At 42.9% G+C, this 25,866-nt stretch overlaps 1 protein-coding gene across 4 annotated transcripts in view; it reads left to right on the top strand.

Moving 5' to 3' along the window:
• Window positions 1-25,866, top strand: part of LOC123764198 (SEC23-interacting protein) — a 78,106-nt gene that overhangs the window by 35,186 nt on the left and 17,054 nt on the right. For all 4 annotated transcript variants that reach the window (XR_011231028.1, XM_045751745.2, XM_045751737.2 and 1 more), the window contains exons 9-13: window positions 10,684-10,818; window positions 11,368-11,556; window positions 14,317-14,470; window positions 14,994-15,188; window positions 19,399-19,535. Coding sequence is in view for 3 of the 4 variants with exons in the window: in XM_045751745.2 (XP_045607701.2) it covers window positions 10,684-10,818; window positions 11,368-11,556; window positions 14,317-14,470; window positions 14,994-15,188; window positions 19,399-19,535 (810 nt within the window). In the remaining variant the exon portion in view is untranslated. The remainder of the gene's footprint in view (window positions 1-10,683; window positions 10,819-11,367; window positions 11,557-14,316; window positions 14,471-14,993; window positions 15,189-19,398; window positions 19,536-25,866) is intronic.

The following is a 25,866-nucleotide window of genomic DNA, read 5'->3' as shown; positions in this document are numbered from 1 at the left end:
ATTCTCTGCTCACCCGTCTCCTCAGCCTCCCAACCATTCTCCACTCCACCATCCCCTCGTCCTCCCCACCATTCTCTCCTCAGCCTCCCAACCATTCTCCACTCCACCGTCCCCTCGTCCTCCCCACCATTCCCCACTCTACCATCCCCTCTTCCTTCTCATCATGCCCCACTCCCCTGTCCCTTTGTCCACCCCACCAATCTCCATTCCCCCATCCCCTCATCCTACCCCACCATTACCCCCTCCCTTGTCCCCTCGCCCTCCCCACCATCTCTCACTTCCGTCCCCTCGTCCGATGCCTTCCCAAATGGTCTGAAGTTCCCATCAGAAAATTGGGAACATCAAGTGATCTGATGTTCCCCATCACTGGGATATAAGAAAAACAGTTAAAAAATTAAATGAAAATATGAAAAAATAAAACAATGAACTATACTCACAAAATGAACGGTATGGTAAAGAACACAGCTCAATTCCAACGCAATTCACACAAAATAATTAAATAAAAATAAAAATAAATCAAAATCTATGAAAATTGAATTTATCAAGCAATCAGAAACATTGAAATGGAATTGTAACATTAAGTATAGCACGTGTGTTGCTTTTACATGCAACAGATGGCGCTGTTTGTCAAGAAAAGCATAGTTTTCCTGTCACAGGTGTGGCATCTATACTTATACTTACAAAATGAACGGTATGGTAAACAACACAGCTCGGTTCCAACACAATGTAACGCAAAATAATTCATTAAAAAATAAAATAAATCAAAATCTATGAAAATAAAATTTATCAATGCAATCGGAAACATTGAAATGGAATTCGTGACATTTATTATAGCGTGAATATTGCTATTATGTGCAACAGATGGCGCTGTTTTTCAAAAACGCATGTTTTTACCTGTCACAGGGGTGGCATCTATATAGTAGGTATATAAAAAGATGCGCCTATCCGAATGCAACATTGTGTCAGAATTTCATGCAATCGGTAAAGGGATTTCGAAGATTTCCCTCACATGAAAAACACCTGAAAAACATGGTTTTTCAGAAATAGCATGTTTTTTACCGTCACAGATGTGACATCTATATAGTATGTATACAAAAACCAGACTGAATGCGAATGGAACATTGTGTGAAAATTTCAAAGCAATCAGTGATGAACTTTCGGAGATTAGCGATTTTGAACAAACGAACATTTTTATTTATTTATATATATATATATATATATATATATATATATATATATATATATATATATATATATATATATATATATATATATATATATATATATATATATATATAAAATAATAATAATAATAATTTTTTTTCTTTTACTATACAGTATTTGCCAGTGAATAAGACTAATTTAGAAATATATATTTGTGGATTTTTTTTCACCATACATTTATTGAAAGATTTTAGTGGTTTTGTAGGGAATAAAATGGTTTTGTGCAAGTAAATAAAATACTGTAGAAATTTGCTAATCCGAAGCTCACCGATCCGGACAATGCCCTAATCTGGCAAAAATCGTGTCCGGGTAATGCTATTGTATATTCCTATCTGGACAGAATGTCCATAGAAGCTGGAATAGCAGATATTTGTCCGGATCAGCGTATACTGATAGTTTGTAGGCTAAAAATCTCCAAAACCAAGGGGTCGACTTGCCGCCGAATATAAAATGTGAACCTTTACCACCGAAAGATAAACGAGTGAAACGCCCGGCCTAACATTCGTTGTACACCTACACCAGGAAAGGAGGGAGTCGGGAAGGGAAGAGGTAGCATGTGTGTGTGGAGTGTGTGTACCAGATATGACTCGCGTGAAATGAATAAATAACCAGGAAAATAAAATGGGTTTTAACAGAACTTTAGGCGCATATGTTAAGTCATCGTACAGCGTGTCAACACCCATGTGTTGACACTCAAAGTTCCAAAGTGTGTTTGTACAAAATGAAATCTTTAGGGAACCAGATACAATAAGAATTCCAGAGAACAACATAGAACACATAGAGGTGTCTAGAGACGAAGTGGAAAAAATGCTCAAGGAGCTCGGTAAGAACAAAGCAGCTGGCCCAGATGGCGTTTCACCATGGGTTCTGAGAGAATGTGCATCTGAGCTCAGCATTCCACTTCACCTGATCTTTCAGGCATCCCTGTGTACAGGAATCGTAGCAGACGGGTGGAAACAGGCTAACATAGTTCCAATCTACAAAAGTGGCAGCAGGGAAGACCCCCTCAATTATAGACCTGTATCATTGACAAGTGTAATAGTGAAAGTATTGGAAAAACTAATCAAAACTAAATGGGTAGAACACCTAGAGAGAAATGATATAATATCAGACAGACAGTATGGTTTTCGATCTGGAAGATCCTGTGTATCGAATTTACTCAGTTTCTATGATCGAGCCACAGAGATATTACAGGAAAGAGATGGTTGGGTTGACTGCATCTATCTGGACCTAAAAAAGGCTTTCGACAGAGTTCCACATAAGAGGTTGTTCTGGAAACTGGAAAATATTGGAGGGGTGACAGGTAAGCTTCTATCATGGATGAAAAATTTTCTGACTGATAGAAAAATGAGGGCAGTAATCAGAGGCAATGTATCAGAATGGAGAAATGTCACAAGTGGAGTACCACAGGGTTCAGTTCTTGCACCAGTGATGTTTATTGTGTACATAAATGATCTACCAGTTGGTATACAGAATTATATGAACATGTTTGCTGATGATGCTAAGATAATAGGAAGGATAAGAAATTTAGATGACTGTCATGCCCTTCAAGAAGACCTGGACAAAATAAGTATATGGAGCACCACTTGGCAAATGGAATTTAATGTTAATAAATGTCATGTTATGGAATGTGGAATAGGAGAACATAGACCCCACACAACCTATATATTATGTGAGAAATCTTTAAAGAATTCTGATAAAGAAAGAGATCTAGGAGTGGTTCTAGATAGAAAACTATCACCTGAGGACCACATAAAGAATATTGTGCAAGGAGCCTATGCTATGCTTTCTAACTTCAGAATTGCATTTAAATACATGGATGGCGATATACTAAAGAAATTGTTCATGACTTTTGTTAGGCCAAAGCTAGAATATGCAGCTGTTGTGTGGTGCCCATATCTTAAGAAGCATATCAACAAACTGGAAAAGGTGCAAAGACATGCTACTAAGTGGCTCCCAGAACTGAAGGGCAAGAGCTACGAGGAGAGGTTAGAAGCATTAAATATGCCAAAACTAGAAGACAGAAGAAAAAGAGGTGATATGATCACTACATACAAAATAGTTACAGGAATTGATAAAATCGACAGGGAAGACTTCCTGAGACCTGGAATTTCAAGAACAAGAGGTCATAGATTTAAACTAGCTAAACACAGATGCCGAAGAAATATAAGAAAATTCACCTTCGCAAATAGAGTGGTAGACGGTTGGAACAAGTTAAGTGAGAAGGTGGTGGAGGCCAAGACCGTCAGTAGTTTCAAAGCATTATATGACAAAGAGTGCTGGGAAGACGGGACACCACGAGCGTAGCTCTCATCCTGTAACTACACTTAGGTAATTACACTTAGGTAATTACTCATGAGTGCAAGTTGACACTGCAAGTTGGGAAGGGCTTGCATCTTACATTTGGTGGGAGGGAGGGAGGGGTGAACAGTAAGGAGACGTGTGATCTCTGTCTCTGTCCAGTCTTGTCTCGCCCGCCCACCCACCTACCTGCTTGCCCACCCACCCACCTGCCCACCCACCCACTCGCCTGCCCAACCACCCACTCGCCTGCTTGCCTGCTCACCCACTCACCTGCCTGCCCACTCACCTGCCTGCCCACTCACCCACTCACCTGCCTGCCCACTCACCCACTCACCTGCCTGCCCACTCACCCACTCACCTGCCTGCCCACTCACCCACTCACCTGCCTGCCCACTCACCCACTCACCTGCCTGCCCACTCACCCACTCACCTGCCTGCCCACTCACCCACTCACCTGCCTGCCCACTCACCCACTCACCTGCCTGCCCACTCACCCACTCACCTGCCTGCCCACTCACCCACTCACCTGCCTGCCCACTCACCCACTCACCTGCCTGCCCACTCACCCACTCACCTGCCTGCCCACTCACCCGCCTGCCCACTCACCCGCCTGCCCACTCACCCACTCACCTGCCTGCCCACTCACCCACTCACCTGCCTGCCCACTCACCCACCTGCCCACTCACCCACTCACCTGCCTGCCCACTCACCTGCCTGCCCACTCACCCACCTGCCCACTCACCCACTCACCTGCCTGCCCACTCACCCGCCTGCCCACTCACCCGCCTGCCCACTCACCTGCCTGCCCACTCACCCACTCACCTGCCTGCCCACTCACCCACTCACCTGCCTGCCCACTCACCCACTCACCTGCCTGCCCACTCACCTGCCTGCCCACTCACCCACTCACCCACCTGCCCACTCACCCGCCTGCCCACTCACCCACTCACCTGCCTGCCCACTCACACACTCACCTGCCTGCCCACTCACCCACTCACCTGCCTGCCCACTCACCCACTCACCTGCCTGCCCACTCACCCACTCACCTGCCTGCCCACTCACTCACCCACTCACCTGCCTGCCCACTCACCTGTCATCCACCTGTCCAACCCGCTCACTCACCCACTTGCCCTGCACACCTACCAGCCAGGCTGCTAACCACCCACCCAGCCCCACACACTAATTATAGTGAGCAGAAATTCTAAATATGTTTGTGGTACAAACATTTTTGGAAATGTTCACTTTTTGACTTCCACGGTGAAACATCCTTTGATCTGGAAAAACCGGCTCGACCGGCACAGAGCCTTTCCCATATAGTCCGGATTAGCGAACTTCTACAGTAGATATTCATTTTAATGACATAATAAAAACATGCTTCATATCTTCTAGGAAATATGGCCATTGAGATGATAAGCTTCTGCTTCTACTGCCTTGAGCACTCCAGAATCTATACCTTGAACTCATCTGCGGGAGATTTTTATTGTATCGCCTTAGAATGTGCGGCCGGGTTTACACTCTGCAAGCTTGTAATGTTTTCTACACATAGGTAGAAAATGAGCTTCATATGAATGGGAGAGATTTAGTGGGAACACCAGTGTTCCCACTTTTTTTTTTCTATAAAGTAATCCAAATTTTACGTAACCCAAATCCTCTTGCAATCAGAATGAAGTCGTGTTCATCACACACAGGTGAATGGCAGAAGTAAGCAGGTAAATGATGAACACGTGAGGGATAAGTGGCAGGAGTTACTGGCATGTGGTACTGAAAATTGTGAATTACTTCATTTGTTAGACATTCCTGGTAAGAAATTTAGCTAACTGAAATTCGGGTATGGGGGTGGGGGCATAAGATTCAGATTACTTAGATTAGACTACAGTGGTACCTCAGGTTACAAACGTCCCTGTTTACAAAATTTTCGGGTTACGAGCCCGATTTGTTTGGAAAATTTGAATCGGGATACGAGTTTGTTGATATGCCTATAGCTGACCTAGCGTGTGGTGGCATGGCGATCGTGTCTCAGTTTACGAGTGCCTTGCGTCCAGTGACTATCCCGCCTGAATTCTTTACGAGGATTTACAGTTTTTTGTCGGATTTTTGGCCATTTGAACATAAAAGTTATTATATATCTCACCATTGGTCCCAAGAAAGCCAGTGGTAAGGTTCAACCTGAGAAAATAGTTTAGTAGAGGCAGTAGAGGATGTCCCTTCCTCATTAAGAAAATGTGTGAAGTATGGGAAGAACTGCAAAGTTTTGTTGAAAAAACTCACCCAGATAAAGCTGTAACAGGCCGTTGCATTGACCTTTTAAATGACAATGTGATGTCTTACTACAGACAAGTGTTAAAATGTAGGAAAAAACAAGTGTCTTTAGACAGATTCTTAGTAAGACAAGCAAGCAGTGAGCCACAAGCAGGTCCTAGTGGCATGCAGGCAAAACATGCCAGAGTGTGCACACCAGTGAAGTCCTCACTGCCTGATGTTATAATGGAAGGGGACGCCCCTTCCAAACAGTAACACCTCTCCCCCTCCCTCTTCCTCACCATCTTCCATACCCCAACAGCAGTCATCAGCAGGTAATAACTTGAACGTAGTTTTGTAGCTAAGATTTGAATGAATTAGGTATAAAATTTAAATTGAAATGAAGTTTTTGGGGAGTCAGGAACAGATTAATTCATTTCCCATTATTTCTTATGGGGAAATTCACTTCGGTTTACGAATTTTCGGGTTACGAACCGTCTCCAGGAACGGATTCAATTCTTAAACCAAGGTACCCCTGAATTTTGATGGAGACCATGACAGTAGCTGGCAGTAGGTCAGATATATGACTTGTAGCTGGTGGTGGGTAGGATATATGACTAGTAGCTGGTGGTGGGTAGGATATATGACAGTAGCTGGTGGTGGGTAGGATATATGACCAGTAGCTGGTGGTGGGTAGGATATATGACCAGTAGCTGGTGGTGGGTAGGATATATGACTAGTAGCTGGTGGTGGGTAGGATATATGACAGTAGCTGGTGGTGGGTAGGATATATGACCAGTAGCTGGTGGTAGGTAGGATATATGACAGTAGCTGGTGGTGGGTAGGATATATGACTAGTAGCTGGTGGTGGGTAGGATATATGACAGTAGCTGGTGGTGGGTAGGATATATGACCAGTAGCTGGTGGTAGGTAGGATACATGACAGTAGCTGGTGGTGGGTAGGATATATGACTAGTAGCTGGTGGTGGGTAGGATATATGACCAGTAGCTGGTGGTGGGTAGGATATATGACCAGTAGCTGGTGGTGGGTAGGATATATGACTAGTAGCTGGTGGTGGGTAGGATATATGACAGTAGCTGGTGGTGGGTAGGATATATGACCAGTAGCTGGTGGTAGGTAGGATACATGACAGTAGCTGGTGGTGGGTAGGATATATGACTAGTAGCTGGTGGTGGGTAGGATACATGACAGTAGCTGGTGGTGGGTAGGATACATGACAGTAGCTGGTGGTGGGTAGGATATATGACCAGTAGCTGGTGGTGGGTAGGATACATGACAGTAGCTGGTGGTGGGTAGGATACATGACAGTAGCTGGTGGTGGGTAGGATATATGACAGTAGCTGGTGGTGGGTAGGATATATGACCAGTAGCTGGTGGTGGGTAGGATATATGACAGTAGCTGGTGGTGGGTAGGATATATGACCAGTAGCTGGTGGTGGGTAGGATACATGACAGTAGCTGGTGGTGGGTAGGATATATGACCAGTAGCTGGTGGTGGGTAGGATACATGACAGTAGCTGGTGGTGGGTAGGATACATGACAGTAGCTGGTGGTGGGTAAGATACATGACAGTAGCTGGTGGTGGGTAGGATACATGACAGTAGCTGGTGGTGGGTAAGATACATGACAGTAGCTGGTGGTGGGTAGGATACATGACAGTAGCTGGTGGTGGGTAGGATACATGACAGTAGCTGGTGGTGGGTAGGATACATGACAGTAGCTGGTGGTGGGTAGGATACATGACCAGTAGCTGGTGGTGGGTAGGATACATGACAGTAGCTGGTGGTGGGTAGGATATATGACTAGTAGCTGGTGGTGGGTAGGATATATGACTAGTAGCTGGTGGTGGGTAGGATACATGACAGTAGCTGGTGGTGGGTAGGATACATGACAGTAGCTGGTGGTGGGTAGGATACATGACAGTAGCTGGTGGTGGGTAGGATATATGACCAGTAGCTGGTGGTGGGTAGGATACATGACAGTAGCTGGTGGTGGGTAGGATATATGACAGTAGCTGGTGGTGGGTAGGATATATGACTAGTAGCTGGTGGTGGGTAGGATACATGACAGTAGCTGGTGGTGGGTAGGATATATGACAGTAGCTGGTGGTGGGTAGGATATATGACAGTAGCTGGTGGTGGGTAGGATATATGACAGTAGCTGGTGGTGGGTAGGATACATGACAGTAGCTGGTGGTGGGTAGGATACATGACAGTAGCTGGTGGTGGGTAGGATATATGACTAGTAGCTGGTGGTGGGTAGGATACATGACAGTAGCTGGTGGTGGGTAGGATACATGACAGTAGCTGGTGGTGGGTAGGATATATGACTAGTAGCTGGTGGTGGGTAGGATATATGACAGTAGCTGGTGGTGGGTAGGATACATGACAGTAGCTGGTGGTGGGTAGGATACATGACAGTAGCTGGTGGTGGGTAGGATACATGACAGTAGCTGGTGGTGGGTAGGATACATGACAGTAGCTGGTGGTGGGTAAGATACATGACAGTAGCTGGTGGTGGGTAGGATACATGACAGTAGCTGGTGGTGGGTAAGATACATGACAGTAGCTGGTGGTGGGTAGGATACATGACAGTAGCTGAATAGTTTCCAATGCTTGCATTATTTTAACTTCAGCTACTATTGCTTACTATGCCAATATGTTATAACTATAGCATGTTGGCTTGGGGAGATGAGCTGCCATGTTGGCTTGTGAAGATGGGCTGCCATGTTGGCTTGGGGAGATGGGCTGCCATGTTGGCTTGTGAAGATGGGCTGCCATGTTGGCTTGGGGAGATGGGCTGCCATGTTGGCTTGTGGAGATGGGCTGCCATGTTGGCTTGTGGAGATGGGCTGCCATGTTGGCTTGGGGAGATGGGCTGCCATGTTGGCTTGTGAAGATGGGCTGCCATGTTGGCTTGGGGAGATGGGCTGCCATGTTGGCTTGGGGAGATGGGCTGCCATGTTGGCTTGTGAAGATGGGCTGCCATGTTGGCTTGGGGAGATGGGCTGCCATGTTGGCTTGGGGAGATGGGCTGCCATGTTGGCTTGGGGAGATGGGCTGCCATGTTGGCTTGTGAAGATGGGCTGCCATGTTGGCTTGTGGAGATGGGCTGCCATGTTAGCTTGTGGAGATGGGCTGCCATGTTAGCTTGTGGAGATGGGCTGCCATGTTGGCTTGGGGAGATGGGCTGCCATGTTGGCTTGTGAAGATGGGCTGCCATGTTGGCTTGGGGAGATGGGCTGCCATGTTGGCTTGGGGAGATGGGCTGCCATGTTAGCTTGTGGAGATGGGCTGCCATGTTGGCTTGTGAAGATGGGCTGCCATGTTGGCTTGTGGAGATGGGCTGCCATGTTGGCTTGTGAAGATGGGCTGCCATGTTGGCTTGTGGAGATGGGCTGCCATGTTGGCTTGTGGAGATGGGCTGCCATGTTAGCTTGTGGAGATGGGCTGCCATGTTAGCTTGTGGAGATGGGCTGCCATGTTGGCTTGTGAAGATGGGCTGCCATGTTGGCTTGGGGAGATGGGCTGCCATGTTGGCTTGGGGAGATGGGCTGCCATGTTGGCTTGTGGAGATGGGCTGCCATGTTGGCTTGGGGAGATGGGCTGCCATGTTAGCTTGTGGAGATGGGCTGCCATGTTGGCTTAGTGAGATTTAGTAGCCGATGTGTCCAGTTATTTATATAGGACGGTGAGTGGCCAGCACAAGACTCTTGCTCTTTAGTATCCATCATGAAGACAAATGTGCTTACCTCAAGATGTGTGCTGCTTGCCAGTGTGTAGAGCCAAGTAGTCGGGTGTTGATCGCGACCGACCCCACAGACACCATCTTGGGCTGCAGTGTCTCCTGACCCAGAGTAGTCATTTGTTATGCTCCACACATTCTTCCTGTGGGCGGTGGTGGAAAGGGTTAGTCACATAATGGGATCGGGAACTGAACCCTATAGTTCATTCAGCTAGTTACACAATTTTATTTTACACAAATACACGTATACATATATCGATGTCTTTTTAATATGACAGGTGATTCAAGAAGTGGCCTATAAAACAGTCTATGCAGGTAGTTTATATATGCTGAGAGTCATTTACGCCCACCCAACTGGGCGGTGGTGGCTTTACAGTCATGTGCAGGCTGCACTTAGAGTAAACCAATTTTGGATTACAGGTGGTGTAAACTCCCAGAGGTACTCTTAGGCGAGCCTAAGCCTAGCAGTGGTAACATCTTGAAGTCTGTTAACCTTGTTGGATTACCCATAGACATGTGGTTCTTCCTGCATAATAGAATGTTGATAGATGGAGTAACTAGTGTGAATTTCACTTTGCATCAAGTCTACAAGATTTTGTTGGTGTTCCTGCAATATTACTGTCCTTAGGCTCCTTAAAGGCAGTCCAAGATGGTAATCAGGTTTCCCTCTTTGAGGAAAAGTTTTGGCTAACTCGTCAGGTCTGTCATGCATTTGGAGACCAATATGGGAAAGGGAGGAATCCACAGGAGACAAACTCTGATTCCATCATTGATTACTTGATTATATTTGTCAAGCTTTAGACACAAGCATGTCAGTTATGCCTTGGAGCTGAGTGCGGCTAAGAATGACAAGGAGTCATGGAGTCACTTAGAATAAACGTGTCAATTTTGGACTTGTATGCTCATTCGAGTGCAAGGATTATAGCAACCAATTGTTTGAAGAGTGGAGGCCTAGTTATTTATACCTGCTCTACACTCACAGGAATAGGAGGCATCTACCACTGTCACAACAATTGCACTTCCTGCTGCACCATAGGACTGGTGCAAGGAGCCATCAGAGTAAATAATTTTATTTGTTAAATAAAAATCTAATAATGGATGCAATGGGGAGTATATATTGTTGTCCTAATGAAGACACTCAATGTTTACAGGCATTGCATGGTGATGCCACAGGGATTGATGAGAAGTTGAAGCCCATCACCCTGCGCTCCATACCTAAACTACGAGAGTTCACCAACGACACCATTATGGACGTGCTGCTCTTTAACAGCCCCATCTACTGCCAGGTACAGCCCTGAGTTGACTTGTGACGGTATAGTACGTGTTTGTTGTGTGCTCATGTTTGTGCCGGCAGAAAATGTGTGTGTTGTGTGGTCATGTTTGTGCCGGCAGAGTATGTGTTGTGTGGTCATGTTTGTGCCGGCAGAGTATGTGTTGTGTGGTCATGTTTGTGCCGGCAGAGTATGTGTTGTGTGGTCATGTTTGTGTCGGCAGAGTATGTGTTGTGTGGTCATGTTTGTGCCGGCAGAGAACGTGTTTGTTGCATGGTCATGTTTAGAGAGAAGCATGTACAGTATCTTCTTTTAAATGACACATTACAGGCATTAATAAACTTTGCCAACATATTGACTTACTATTGTAGGCAAATGTAATGTAACAAAAATTCAACTTGATTTATGTTCATTAGTGGCATTCTGAGATCTAATTTTATCATGAGGTTCTGAACAACACTTAAGATTTAGTCAGTAACATTCTTGCTTGAAAATTCATTTTGGGATAACTTATCTCCAAGATTGTGGTGGACAATGTTCCAATTTTTTGTTGTTCTTTGTCAGCACATTATGGATACAGTAGCATCGGAGTTAAACCGCCTGCACGCATTATTCTGCCAACGGAATCCCTCGTTCAGTGGACTGGTGTCGTTGGGTGGCCACTCGCTTGGGTCAGTCATCTTGTTTGACCTCCTCATGCATCAGTCGCCCGAGTTGAACGAAGCATTTCACAGCACGTTATCATCCCCTCAGGTAGTGTCTCGTGGATTTATCGGTAATTATTTGTATTTAGTTTTTTGTATATCATAAAATGTACTGCTTTTGCTATGCCCTAACATACCTATACTACTACTACACTGTACTGTTAGAAAACTGAAGTCCTCTTACACATTTGCTGTATCCAAGAGAGGAGCAGCTGTGGCAAGGTGTTACCACCCTTGAGACTAAATAAGGTTCTTCTCCCCGCAGTGCAATAAAGAAAATAATAAATCGGCCTTGCCAACAACTGTCTAGGGGTAAATATAAATCACTGCATAAAAATGGAGAACAATATATTTATGCTAAGGGGGACAATCATAAAAAACACTTAAATGTATCAATAATAACCAGAAATATTCTTCAGCATGCAAATCATAGAATAACCTCCTTATTGAGACATGAGCACTATCACTAAGACATGGATTAATTAGAGAGATATATACAATATGACCCAACCAGATAATTAACATTTATATGGGCTAAAATAACAGTGACCAATGACTTAACTTAAACCATGACTCCTCATGACCGCTGCCGCCACGCTTCTGCCCACGCCTTGGACCGCAGGCCAAGCGTCTACCAAAAAATCAACTAACCGTCCACACAAAACATTGTGGAAAATCTAATAATAAAACGCAGCACTAATATTCAAAACATTGTTAAACTAAAGAATAGTAAACACTGGTACAACATTCTATATAATAATACAGAAACCAAATATGGGCATAATTTAAGGTGAAACTATAAACACTCAATTGACAACAATGTTCCCACACTGGCCATATCCAAATATGGTCAACCGCCCACACGGAGAAACTACATGAGAAATTAACACCAAAAGCCTCACACAATATAATGTAACTCATGCACACTACTGCATGCTATAATATATATATATAACATACAAATCTTATATCATACAACTAGATGCTATATTAAAGAACAAGACAATAAAGTAATATGAGAATCAAGAGTAATGCAGAATCCTAGTAAGATTCGTAACACAAGGTGACAGAGTACAGGCCTAGTGAAGCGGCTCTTGTTGGTAAATATGATATTACCTGGTGTTGGCAAGTATTATATTACACAAGTTTTATTACTAGGTATTACCTGGTGTTGGCAAGTATTATATTACACAAGTTTTATTACTTGGTATTACCTGGTGTTGGCAAGTATTATATTACACAAGTTTTATTACTTGGTATTACCTGGTGTTGGCAAGTATTATATTACACAAGTTTTTCCAGGTAAAGCTTCTGTTTATGTGCATCTCTGTGAGTTTCCTTTTTTTACCACTTGATGCAAAGTTCTTATTTATAGAATGCAACATTATAGATTGATGAAGATTATTGTATATCTATGCTATTTTGTTTTGTTACAAGAAACTTGCTCTGTCATTCGTACTACTCTCACCAGCTGATTTCCTTTCAAGCAACACAGTTTGGCTTTCTTTGATATTCCGGGAGTGTGGTCTGTCAAAGAGCTGCTGTTGCTGCTCATCATTGTCATCTCAAGACCTCTTACAAGTTGCTCCTCCTAGGCATAAGTAAAGTGAAGTTAGTATCCCTTCATGACCTCTATGACCCTCCCAGGCCTCCTGACCTCTATGACCCTCCCAGGCCTCCTGACCTCTATGACCCTCCCAGGCCTCCTGACCTCTATGACCCTCCCAGGCCTCCTGTTACATGCCCTACCAATGTTTTACTGTCCCAAGTGAGTTTCTGTACGTCGGCTGCGAGTCTCGGCTTAACTATTGTAAACGTGTTTTAAATAAGCCAACCCACATGGATGAGTAAATGATGAGGTTTCAGTCCATCCTGGATCCTTATTGTCTTCATTTTCATGGCGTATGCGGGTTGGGTTATTTGTTTCGGTCACATTATTGAGATTCATTCTCTTCTCATGTTTGTAGTTACAAGATTGGAACTATGCTCTTAGTGTCCTGTCATCATATGGTTTATCATAAATAAATCGATGGTTCTGTGCACACTTGTTTCCTCGTGAAGTCCATTTTGGCCATCTGTCACCAAGTGTGTGAAGAGATCACTCGTGTTATTACAAATTGTTTTCAAAATGCTTCTTTCTGTCTTTTCGTGTGTATTTGTAGATTTGTGCTCTTGAGGCACATCCAGCATCTTCAGTCTGTGCACTGCTCATATTTTTTGTCTGCATTTTTTGGCTGTGTTTGTTTCTTCCAAAATGAAATATCCCCATTTAGGTTTGACGTGTGTTGTAATTTGTTGGATCAACTTTTCTCTAAGTATGTAATCCTCTTAATGCCTTGGTCAGCAATAAGCATTTGGAAATAGTTGAGTATGCCATGCTGTGAAGGACTGAAATCATTTAAATATTTCCTGTGCTCGTTTTCACGGGAAGTGCAGCGCAACCAACTAGCGAGATCATACCACTTGGACACCGATTAAAATTTGGTCATTTATTGGGTGGCATATTAGTATATTAATAAGGGAAGGGATCTATCGGGAGAAAGTGCCAAGCCATTACGATGATATAGCACTGGGAAGGGATCTGGATCGGGATAAGGATTAAGGGATGGGACGGAGGAAAGGAAGGGTGCCCAACCTCTTGGACGGTCGGGGATTGAACGCCGACCTACATGTAGCGAGACCGTTGCTCTACCGTCCAGAATAAGTGGTTTGGCTAGTATATTAATAGGACGATCGTTATTTAATTAAACGATTGTTATTTTTTGTGTGAGTGAAAGTAGCAGTGATCAGCATATTCTATATACTTCAGGATGATCACGATGACTGCAAGCGAGAGAACCGTAGTTCCGTAACATCGCCAGTAGACTACATCATGGGAGGAGCAGGCACGGGCCAACCGTCCATCGTATATCCCCATATTAGCTTCAAACCAGAAGCCTTTTTCCTCATGGGTTCTCCGATTGGTATGTATATCCCGAGGTTATTTGTCAACGCTGTTGTTGTTGTCATAATATATTACCATAAATAACTGATTTTATATCTATATGTACCAGTACAGTATGTCGGAGAATAAATTTATTTCAAACTTCTGTTCACTCTGCCTTGAAATATTTACCCTATTTAAGTAATGGCCATGAACACACAGAAATCACAATACATATTGTAATATATCTAATGAACAAATACACAGGAGCCGTGATGAGAGTTCAAACCCTCATCACGGTCTTTGTGGATTTGTTCAATGGACATATATCTTGCTTTATTTTACAACTGCAGGATGGGTACCATTAAGAACCATTTTTGTCTACATAGATGTAGAATGCCCCTAGAAAGATAAAAGGAAACATACTAAAAAAAAAACAGAAGAAAAGGTACATAAATACTTGTTAAGTACGAGTGCGTTTTATATGCCGTAAAATGTGGTATGTCCCATTTATCACAAGGCAAAAATTCCTGTGGTCGCTAATATATAAATCATCTCCACAGCTATGTTCATAACTGTTCGTGGTATAGAGACCATTGGCCCAGACTTCGAGCTTCCCACGTGCAAAAGGGTCTTCAATATTTTCCATCCATTTGATCCTGTGGCGTATCGACTGGAGACGCTGATTGATCCTAGCCTCATTGAGGTTCGACCTGTTCTTGTACCCCACCACAAGGGACGGAAGCGGATGCATCTTGGTAAGGAGGGAATTATTGAGCTTGTTGATGTTGGATGTTCAATAATTAACCCCTAAACTGTGCAGCTGTTTAAAGGCACTGCCTACGCTCGGTAATCTGAATCGTGGGAGGGCCCACCCTCCATTTGAGTTAGCTGAATTCATTACCAGGATTGTGAGAGAAATGAACAAATTCATAATTTTCTTTATACCACAAGCCAATTACTCCTGCCATTTACCAACACACTTCCTGGGTTTACCTTCTCATTTTTATCCTTTAACTGCTTGCTTCTACTCTTTACTTAAAAATGATGACCAGGAATTTATTTGGATAACCTGACGATTTGGGTTGCCTGAATTCAGATTACAGAGCTATTGCATTAATAGAGAGGTGCATATAACTAAATATAGTTAAAATATTGTTGTTCATTGTGGTAACTGCCGAGGACGGGCTGGGTAACAACCCCACCTACAGCTAGGTAGTAGTCCTCGGGCCAGATTCACAAAGCAATTACGCAAGTACTTATGAACATGTAAATCTTCCCTCAATCTTTGACGACTTTGGTTACATTGGTTAAACAGTTTACAAGCATGAAAACTTCCCAATCACCTGTTGTTATTGTTATAAACAGCCTCCTGGGGCTTCAGAGCTCTTTAACTGTTTAATAATGGTAAACAAAGCTGCCAAAGATTGAGAAAAGATGTACAGGTTCGTAAGTACTTGCCTAACTGCTTCATGAATCTGGCCCCAGGTTACACACGATCTACCTTTGCTTACCCTTCATTCTCTTGCCTGATTCTGAGCTAGTGACTGCTCTCACTTCTATCACCCTCGTTCAGTATATAACATTCTTTAGTGACTTTCCATTGGAAGTTTGTCCCATATAGGGACCATTTTTATTGCTTATATTATGTGCTTCATTACTGTGCTTATGCCAACCATGTTGTATGTGTTTAGTAACTTCTGGACCTGGCCATCATCTGGCGTTATCTTCCCTGATGGGTGTTTGGGATTTCCTGGTGCGTGTTTGTGGTTCCATAGTGCGTGCTTGTGGTTCCATAGTGCGTGTTTGTGATTTCCTAGTACGTGTTTGTGATTCCCATTTCCGTACCAGAGTTACTTCGGAAAGGTTGAGTCCCTCCTCGGGGCATTCCTCTTTTCTGCCTAGTTGTGCTTGCAAGGGTTGAGCTTTGGCTCTTTGGTGTGTTTAGAACTATGTTGCTGACCTGAAGCTAATTGATGAGCTGCAGTACTGTAATTAAGACTGTATATTAGTTTAATTATTATGCTAGATTATGCCTCCAATGGGGGGGAGGGGTTAATACTATAGTTCTGTTATTGTGTTTGTGGCTTTGAGTAGTGATTTAAGGTAAGGTAATTATCAGGAGAAAGCACTAAGGCATATCACGACTATACAGCACTTAGAAAGGATACGAGTATAAGGATTTTGGATGGGGTGAAGAAAAGAATGGTGGCCAACCACTTGGACAGTCAGGGATTTAATGCCAACCTGCAAGAAGCGAGACCGTCGCTCTACCGTCCAGTCCAAGTCGACGAGCAGTAGTGATCTAAGTGACTTCAGTTATTAATGCTCTGGTTTTGTATGCCTTCTTTTCTCTTGGACATATTGAGAGTTCAGTGTGCAATACCTGACAAAGCATTATCTGCCTCTTTCATTAATGACATGGCGAGTCAATTCTTATGGTACTATGAGGTTTGCTTACATTTTTGTCTGGTTGTGAAGTGGTGACTTTGCTGTTTGTATCTGATTCTTACTGTTACGTGCAGCCTTCGAAGGAGTAACTATTTTTGTTAATGCTGACAATCATTACCGTTTCTCAGTCACTAAGGCTGTTGGATTCAGGGATTCTTTTGAGGATTTGGTTGCTGGACCACTGTTCAACCTGTCCCTTCATGTAATGTTGTAATCCACAAGAAATGATGGATAAAAGTACATGTTAAGTATTCAGGCTGTGGTCACACATCAAGGAAAGGTCAAGGGATTAATGCAGCAGCTGCTGCACCCAAATGTATGTTCCAGCCAAGAGTCACAAAAGGTGACCTCAGGCTTCTAGGATCAAGGTGACTGATGGTCATTCGGATTATACCTTCCTTGAGAGGCAGGGTGAAGTGTTTGAGGCTGGCTGGAGTCAGTCTGGTGGTAGGAGTGATACTGGCAAGTCCTCTTTATCTCCACCTGTGGCAGCAACCAAGTGGAACTGACAAATATGTCGGCACTTGATATGATCTTGTTGACAAAGTCCAGTCTGCAGTATGAGAGTATTGAATGTAAGACTAACCAGGTGTGTAATGTTGTAGTAATCATTCAGTATTAGGGACTTGGGCGGAGGTTACGAGTGTAGATGGTGTCCGTGGAGGTTTAGTGGGTTTATGGGTATTGGAAGTGGATTTAACCAGATGGTGTATGTTAAGGTGTGTTATTCTTGCCAGAGTCTAGTCTATGTAATTAAATGGGAAACCCAATGGCCTTTAAGTACCTTCCATATGTCCCCTCATTGTGTTCCTGTACAAACCTAGTGGTACACCTCAAGGGTCTGGTGTGGAGAAGTACACGGTGGTAGTAACGGTGGCCGAGGCAAGGTGTTGGATGTTGTGTAATCATTGTGTGCGGAATGAACCGGGGTTGGCAACTGGGGAACTTAGTGAGAGAAATGAATTTCGTTGAGAATTTTGTCAGTTTTTAGTGGGTTTGATTAAGAAGAAATGTTGTCAAGAGAAGATGCGACTGATCCATATGCAAAATTCTGGGAAATATGTACTGAACTCGCCTTATTTTCATAACAAAACAAGAAGGGATTGTTTTTGTTTGTAAACCCCTGTGAACCTGTTTAACGGAAACTGCGAGTGTTAAGGATAAACAAATATGCGGAACCAATATACAAGGGCGAGACATGTAATCAACAAATGAATAAAAAAAACTCAGTGCTCCGAAAAACATAACCCGGCAATAATAGGCAATAAATAAATACATCTATACACTACTTTGAGAATAAAGTAGTGGAAAAATATTAGTGGGATCCTTACATATTCTGTAAATTAGAGTAAATTGCATGCAAAAGACAAAACTTGTCGAGTAAAAGTGAGGGTAACAGGTCCGTGGTGACAGAGGACCAAAGCTGTGCTTAAAGGCTACTACTGGAGTTAGTCGTATGATTTGAGAAGCGAGAGAACTCGTGTGATGACCTAGAGAGAATAACATGAAGCGATATGAATGTACGTGTTCAAGGGAATAGATAAAGTTAATGGAAACGGTGTTTATCTCTACGAGGAACAACAGAACGAGGAGGCAAAAGTGGACGGTAGACACACAGTCAAGGCCGAGATGCAGCCAAATATTGTACGCTGAAGGCTTACAATATTTAATAATAATACAATAGCGTAATACAATATGAAAGTGAAATGAGCTCAAGGTCCAAGTGGTGGAAGCCATCTCCATTTCAGTGTGTCCTGGCACAGCAGATATTACTTTTTATTAAGGGTACCGGTAGTGCAGTCTGGTTTGTTCTCGACACACAATCAAGAATTCCGGGTTTGAATCCCGGGAAGCTCCCAGAAATGGTTGGGCACATTTCCTTTAACCACTGCACTGCGCAAAGCGCCTTTAGGCGCTCAGAGAGTTGTGCTTTTTGTTTTTTAATTTGGCTATATTTTAATGTTTTTTAATGTTTTCATTACTATTTGTGTTTTAAAATGGAAATATTTGACTTTGGAAACATTTTGACATTAAATTTACCTGAACATTTGTAAAAATAACAAAAATATGTCCTTGTCAATTGCACCAAGACGTTTTTGCCGAAAATAGGTGAGCAGTGCAAGGGTTAACCTAATGCCTCTGTTTACCTAGCAGTGAGTAGGTATTTGGAAGTTAGTCAGCTTGTTGTGGGTCATCCTGTACAGGGTCAATAATTTGACTGGGGGGGGGGTGATGTTGATAAGGCAAACATGTATGAATACACTCTGGCTTCCTGTCCCCTGCCACAGTGAATTATTATTATATAAAAGCACACTGTATGATAGCTGTGAAGCAGGGCTCTAGAGCTAAAGCTTGCTCCAGTAGACACAACCAGGTAAGTATAGAACATTATTAATGCTGCCCAATTTGTTGGCATGCTTTCGTCCATTAAATTAAGTTTTTACACTCTGCTTCATCTCTTGCAAATTGATGAACTGTGCCAAATATATTTCATTATTATTTTGATTCTTTTTTCAGAGTTAAAGGAAACCATTGAGCGTGTGGGAACAGAATTCAAGCAGAAAATAGTGGACTCAATTCAGAGCACATGGAATAGATTGTATCAGTTCTACAGCGGTGGACCAAGCCGCAGCCTGGAGCAGCATGTAGATGAGGTTTGTGATATGTCAGTGATGCAAGGAATAAAATATTTTTCTATTAATCTACTTGTAAATTAAAAATTAATTCTGAAGCCTATAAATTTGTATATTAGGCTACTTGTCTGATAATGAGGCCACAAAAGGCCTGTGTTTCTGCATTTGATTCTATGCAGAAGAAAAAATTTAGATGGTTAGACCCTAATGGGTCTAACCATCACCTGTTTGCACCTGTACCATGTGCAGAGTAACAGAGTAACAAACAGAGTAACCAACCTTAGTGTAATTTTGCTACTCTATGATGTAACATTTGGGACTGGTCCATTCTGAAATTTTGAGGTTTTGATTGCATCAAGTTTTTAGCTCTTTATTGCCATGTTTTGGGGCTTAACACACATGATAGAACACATCTTAGACTATGTTTACACAGCCAACTAATAACAACAATCACCGGAGAAGACAGGCCCCAGGCCTACCAGCATGGCCCGGTTGTACTCGTTTGCTTGAGTTTGCCGAGTCCAGGTATTTAGGAAATGTTACAACTGGTAAGAGTAGTAGTAGTTCAGAAGAGGTTAACACTATCGCACTCGGGTGATTCGTACTTGCCTCCATCATTTTAAAATATTTGTTAAAAATTTACATTTGATACAATCAATCTGGGAGTGGTTTCAAAATGAGCGCCTTTAGATTGCGCACAATTTGATACAATAATGACGATGTAGCCTGACAATTGAGGTCAGAACACTTGAAAGATTATAAATACTTTCATGGTCCAAATTTTAAAATAGTGGCACCTCGACTTACGATTGCCCCGACTCAGGTTCTGGTACATGTTTCCAACTTCTGGATTAGCACAGTTGGATGAAAAATTAATTTATTCGTCAACTTAGGTCATGAGTAAACTGTATTTCGTGGTCAGTGGTGTTGGTTCTTCACTGCCTTCTTCATCCTCCTCCTCCTCTTCGCCGACCTCACCAGTAAGTGACTGGAGAATCTCATCTTCACTCATCACACCATATCCTGGGTCATTGGCATCTCTTTCAAGTCAATCAACCACATCCTGTCTTTCTAAGTTTTTTGTCAGCATTTCTGAACATTCCATGGATTTCATCTGTAAGTCCTTCAAAATTTATTTCTTACTCCTCCTCATTGCTGACCTTGGACGTGAGGAGTTTTTTCCAGGAATTCAAAGTCGATTCCTTTACTTCACTCCACACCTTGGCCCAGTTATAGATGGCTTCCTTGATTGTATAATTCTTCAAATTCTCAAGGTTTTTTTTTTAACCCTGTTATCCACACCGAGTTCCACATCTTCCGGAAGAGACAAAACCACCAAAACTTCGTTTAGCATCTTTTTGGTGTACAACCTCTTCATGGCGCAGATAACTCCCTGATCCATAGGCTGGATGAGAGAAGTTGTATTAGGATGAAGTGCCATACACGTTACCTTATCATCATGTGAGGTTAACGTGTCAATTCTGGGGTGGGCAGGCACATTATCATGCAGCAGCAAAGCCCGAACTTCGCTTGGCCTTACTTTGAGTTTCTTAACACTTTCGCTCACTGTAGGCGCGAGACCCGCACTACCCCAGGTGGGTTTCAGCATTTCACAGGATCGTGCGGTAATTTTGAAAAGCATATACTTTTTTGAACTTTGTCACCTCAATTCTTGTCCTAAGATATTAAATTTGGTACCATCAATGTGTTCGCAATAGAATTCTCTAGAGGAATAAATGCATATACAGTGGTACCTCGGAATGCGAGTGTCCCTGTATGCGAGTTTTTCGGAAGACGAGCAGGATTTCCTTGAAAAATATGTCTCGGAACGCGAGGGTTACCTCGGGACGCGAGTTTGTTGATACGCGTACAGGCCGACCCAGCACGTGGTGGTTCGGCGATCGTCGCCCCTGCGCCCCTCAGTTTACCATTGTCTCGCGCTCAGTGACTACCCCACATCAATTCTTCATGCGGATTTTCAGTGTTTAGTTGGATTTTTGGTGATTTGACTATACAATTTGTTATTATATATCTCACCATGGGTCCCAAGAAAGCCAGTGGTAAGGATCAAGGCAAGAAAGCCCATGTGAGGATGACAATAGAGGAGAAACAAGAGATCATTCGGAAGCATGAGAACGGTACACGTGTTGTTGAACTTTGTAGGCAGTACAACAAAGCCACATCAACAATATGCACTATACTTAAGAAGAAAAATGAGATTATGGGTGCTAAAATGGCAAAAGGAGTAAGAACAATGACGAAACAAAGACCACAAATACTTGAAGTGGAAAAGTTATTAATTTGGATACACGATAAGGAGTTAAGGGGTGATAGTGTTTCGGAGGCCATTATTTGTGAGAAAGCCAGGGTATTGCACGAAGACCTTCTAAAGAATACCCCTGCAACGAGTGATGCAGATACGAAAGAGTTTAAGGCAAGCAGGGACTGGTTTGAAAAATTTAGAAGAAGTGGTATCCATAGTGTTAAAAGGCATGGGGAGGCAGCCAGCTCAGACAAACCAGCCGCTGGACGATTTATTGAGGAATTTAAAGAGTTTGTAGAGGCTGAGGGATACCTACCGCAGCAAGTGTTTAATTGTGATGAAACAGGACTGTTTTGGAAAAGATTGCCTAAGAGGACATACATTACCAAGGAGGAAAAATCCTTGCCTGGACACAAGCCTATGAAAGATAGGTTTACGCTTGTGCTGTGTTCAAATGCGAGTGGCGATTTGAAAATTAAACCCTTGCTAGTGTATCATTCTGAAAATCCAAGGGTTTTCAAACAGTATAAAGTGCAGAAAACCCATTTGTGTGTGATGTGGAAGTCTAATAACAAGGCATGGGTGACTAGGCTTATTTTTTCGGAGTGGGTGAATGAAGTGCTGTGCCCTGCCATAGAAAAATATCTTCAGGAGAAACATTTGCCACTCAAAGCCGTGCTTCTCCTCGACAATGCTCCTGCTCATCCTCCAGGCTTGGAAGATGATTTGTTGCTCAGATACAATAAATTCCTCACAGTTAAATTCCTTCCTCCTAACACCACTCCTCTAATTCAGCCTATGGACCAGAAAATCATAGCGAATTTTAAGAAACTTTATGAAAGGGCACTTTTCCGGAAATGTTTTGAAGTGACTGAAGCCACAAACCTCACCCTCAAATTGTTCTGAAAACACCATTTTAACACTTTCGCGCTTTAGATTAGAGATAACTCGTCGCCGTTTTCTCTTACGATTCCGCATAACAGCCGAGTTTTCTCGTCCATCGAAAAAATATTTCTATAAATTCCATTTTTTAACCGAAATGGATGGGGATACTTTTGTTTTGTAGGGAATTTATTTGCGAATGTTTTGGTACCAGAATGAATATTATATCACATAAACTTCTATGAGTAAAAAAAAAAATACACAAAGTATGTTTGGGGGTGTGGCGAGCGTGTGGCAGTGGGTTCCCTTTAGCCGTTGATATATCCAACACGTGGGAAATATTTGTATGTGTTATGTATATGTCTGTGTAGGGATTGTTACTGCGATCACTGTCATACAAATTATAAAATGTTTCAACAAGTATAAACATGACAAACATCAAACGAACGAAAACAATGCGTTCGTTTCTGCCGCGAACGCATACTGAGCGACGTGGTTCTATATTTGGCGCTTCTCTTACACATGCTTTGTACAAATGTTATACAGTTCATCTTATAGAAAATTTTATTGCGAACACATTGGTATAAAAAAAGAAATACGTACATAGAAAAGTAGGGTCAGGAAACGTATAAACTTTCCAAGCATGATTTCCCCCCTGTGTTTTCGCCAGTGCGCTCGCGGCTAACTACTCTCCACTTCACACACTCTTGCGGGTGGGCAATTACCTATATTAAACATTCATATGCATATGCCCGTGTAGAGAATTTTATTGCGATTCCAATGATACCAAAATTAGCGATGTAGGACAACTGTAGGCTTCGCAACCATTAAGAGAGTGGAAACATTTTGTTGCTGTTTGGCGCTCTCGGCGAGTGATCTGCATAGTTTTTTATTTGGTGTTGATACTCCTTATGCTTGGGCGGCATTTTATAGGTATGCTCTTATAGACAATTTCATTGCGAACACAGTGATACCAAATTTAAATACGTACGCCTTCAATTATTGTCAGGACAGTCAAAAGAGTGTACACTTTTCGGTCTTACCGCGTAGGCGCGCGAAGTGCCGAAAGCATCTGGGGTATTGTTTTTTTTTTGAGTGCTGAGAGCGCGAAAGTGTTAACATTTGTAGTGCTTTAAAGCTCGTTGACAAAGCCTGGCAAGAAGTGACTCAAAGAACCCTGATCTCTGGCTGGAGAAAATTGTGGCCTGAATGTGTGAGAGAACTAGACTTTGAGGGGTTTGAGCCTATAAATGATGCGCCTATTGTTGAGGAAATTGTTAGTCTAGGCCAGCAAATGGGCTTGGAATTGGATGGTGATGATGTGGAGGAGTTGGTGGAAGAACACAACGAAGAACTGACCACCGAAGAACTCCAAGCCCTTCAACAGGAACAGCAAGCCAATGCAGCAGCGGATGATTCTGCAGTGGAGGAGGAGGTGGCAGCAGCGAATGTCCCTTCTGCAGTAATTAAGGTGTCAGGTGTGGGAAGAGATTCAAACAATTGTTGAAAAGACTCGCCCAGAGAAAGCTGTAGTAGGCCGTTGTCTTAATCCTTTCAATGACAATGTGATGCCTTACTACAGAGAGAGCTTGCGAAGAAAGGAAAAGCAAGCTTCCATGGACAGATTTGTGGTGAGGAAATCGAGCAGTGAGCCTCAACCAGGACCTAGTGGCACTCAGATAAAACGTCCCAGGGAAAGCACACCAGAAAGGTCCTCACTGCCTGATGTGATAATGGAAGGGGACTCCCCTTCCAAACAGTAACTCCTCTCCTCCTCCCCCCTCCTCACCATCTTCTATACGCCTACAGCATTCAACAGCAAGGTAAGTAATAACTTGAACATAGTTTTGTAGGTTTATTTAGATGAATTAGGTATAAAAATTTAGTTTGATGTGGGGTTTTTGGGGTAGTCAGGAATGGATTAATTCATTTCCCTTTATTTCTTATGGGGAAATTAGCTTCGGAATACGAGTTTTCGGAATACGAGGCGTCTCCAGGAACCAATTAAACTCTTAAACTGAGGTATGCCTGTACACTCCAAAAGCCCGGCTTATTACCTGCAACAAACAGAGAAAGTAAGAGCGAGTTACCCGGGAGCGCGCAAGAGCGATAAAATGTGTACTCTTTTACTTTGGTCACCTCAATTTTTGTCCTAGGTCTTTCATTTTGGTATCAATGTGTTCGCAATAGAATTCCCAACAGGAGTATATGCATATATTTAAAAAAAAAAAAAAAAAGTGCACTCCACCCGCCGACATGATGAAAGCAGGCCCAGGTTACCCAGAAGAGAGCGCCGCGCCACCCCAAAGGGCTCCTGGCCTTCCATTAGAGAGAGCGCGGTAATACTAAAAAGTTTATACTCTTTTCAACTTTGTCATCTCAATTCTCGTCCTAAGTTTTTCAATTTGATATCAATGTGTTTGCAATAAAATTCTCTACAGGAGTAAATGCATATAAACTAAAAAAAGCCCCGGCTTAGCACCCGCAGCAAACAGAGAAAATGAGAGCGAGTTACCCAAGAGCGTGCAAGAGCAATGAAATGTGTACACTCTTTCTCACTTTTGTCACCTTAATTCTCATCATAGGTCTTTTATTTTGTTATCAATGTGTTCACAATTGAATTCTCTACAGGACTAAATGCATATAAACTCCAAAAACCCGGCGTAACACCCACAGCAAACAAAAAAAGTAACATCGCGTTACCCCTGTGAGCGCTAATTGAGCACAAAGTAGAATGTGTATACTCTTTTCAACTTTATATATAAGGCCCAAAACCACGGTGCGCCCCTCCCACAGCCAAGTGCAAATGCTGGGCACAGTTTTTAACGGACGAAAAATGCTGTGTCGTTACCGGGACTGCTGTTGCTGAATGGACGACTCATTGCTGAATCGTAAGTGAGCGATAGTGTTAACTTGATAGTCACAAATTTCCCTGCAGAACACATCATGAAACCAGGAAAGAAAGATCTGTGTAAACCATGCATTCTTTGAGTTATAATATTTCACAGGCAGTCTGTCCAAGCAATTTTGCAAGGCTCTTGGTTTCTTTGATTTGCCAACAATTGCACACGTGATTCTGTCTGTGCCATCAGCATTCACATACATCATGGCCGACAGCCTGTCTTTGTTAATACTTTGATGCTCAGAGCACATATGCGCTACACTACCCCGGGTGGGTTTGGGCATTCCGCGGGAGCGCGCGATAAT

Source organism: Procambarus clarkii, chromosome 5 (assembly GCF_040958095.1).
Source record: "Procambarus clarkii isolate CNS0578487 chromosome 5, FALCON_Pclarkii_2.0, whole genome shotgun sequence".
Classification (NCBI taxonomy): domain Eukaryota; kingdom Metazoa; phylum Arthropoda; class Malacostraca; order Decapoda; family Cambaridae; genus Procambarus; species Procambarus clarkii.
This window is presented reverse-complemented; position numbering and strand designations above follow the sequence as displayed.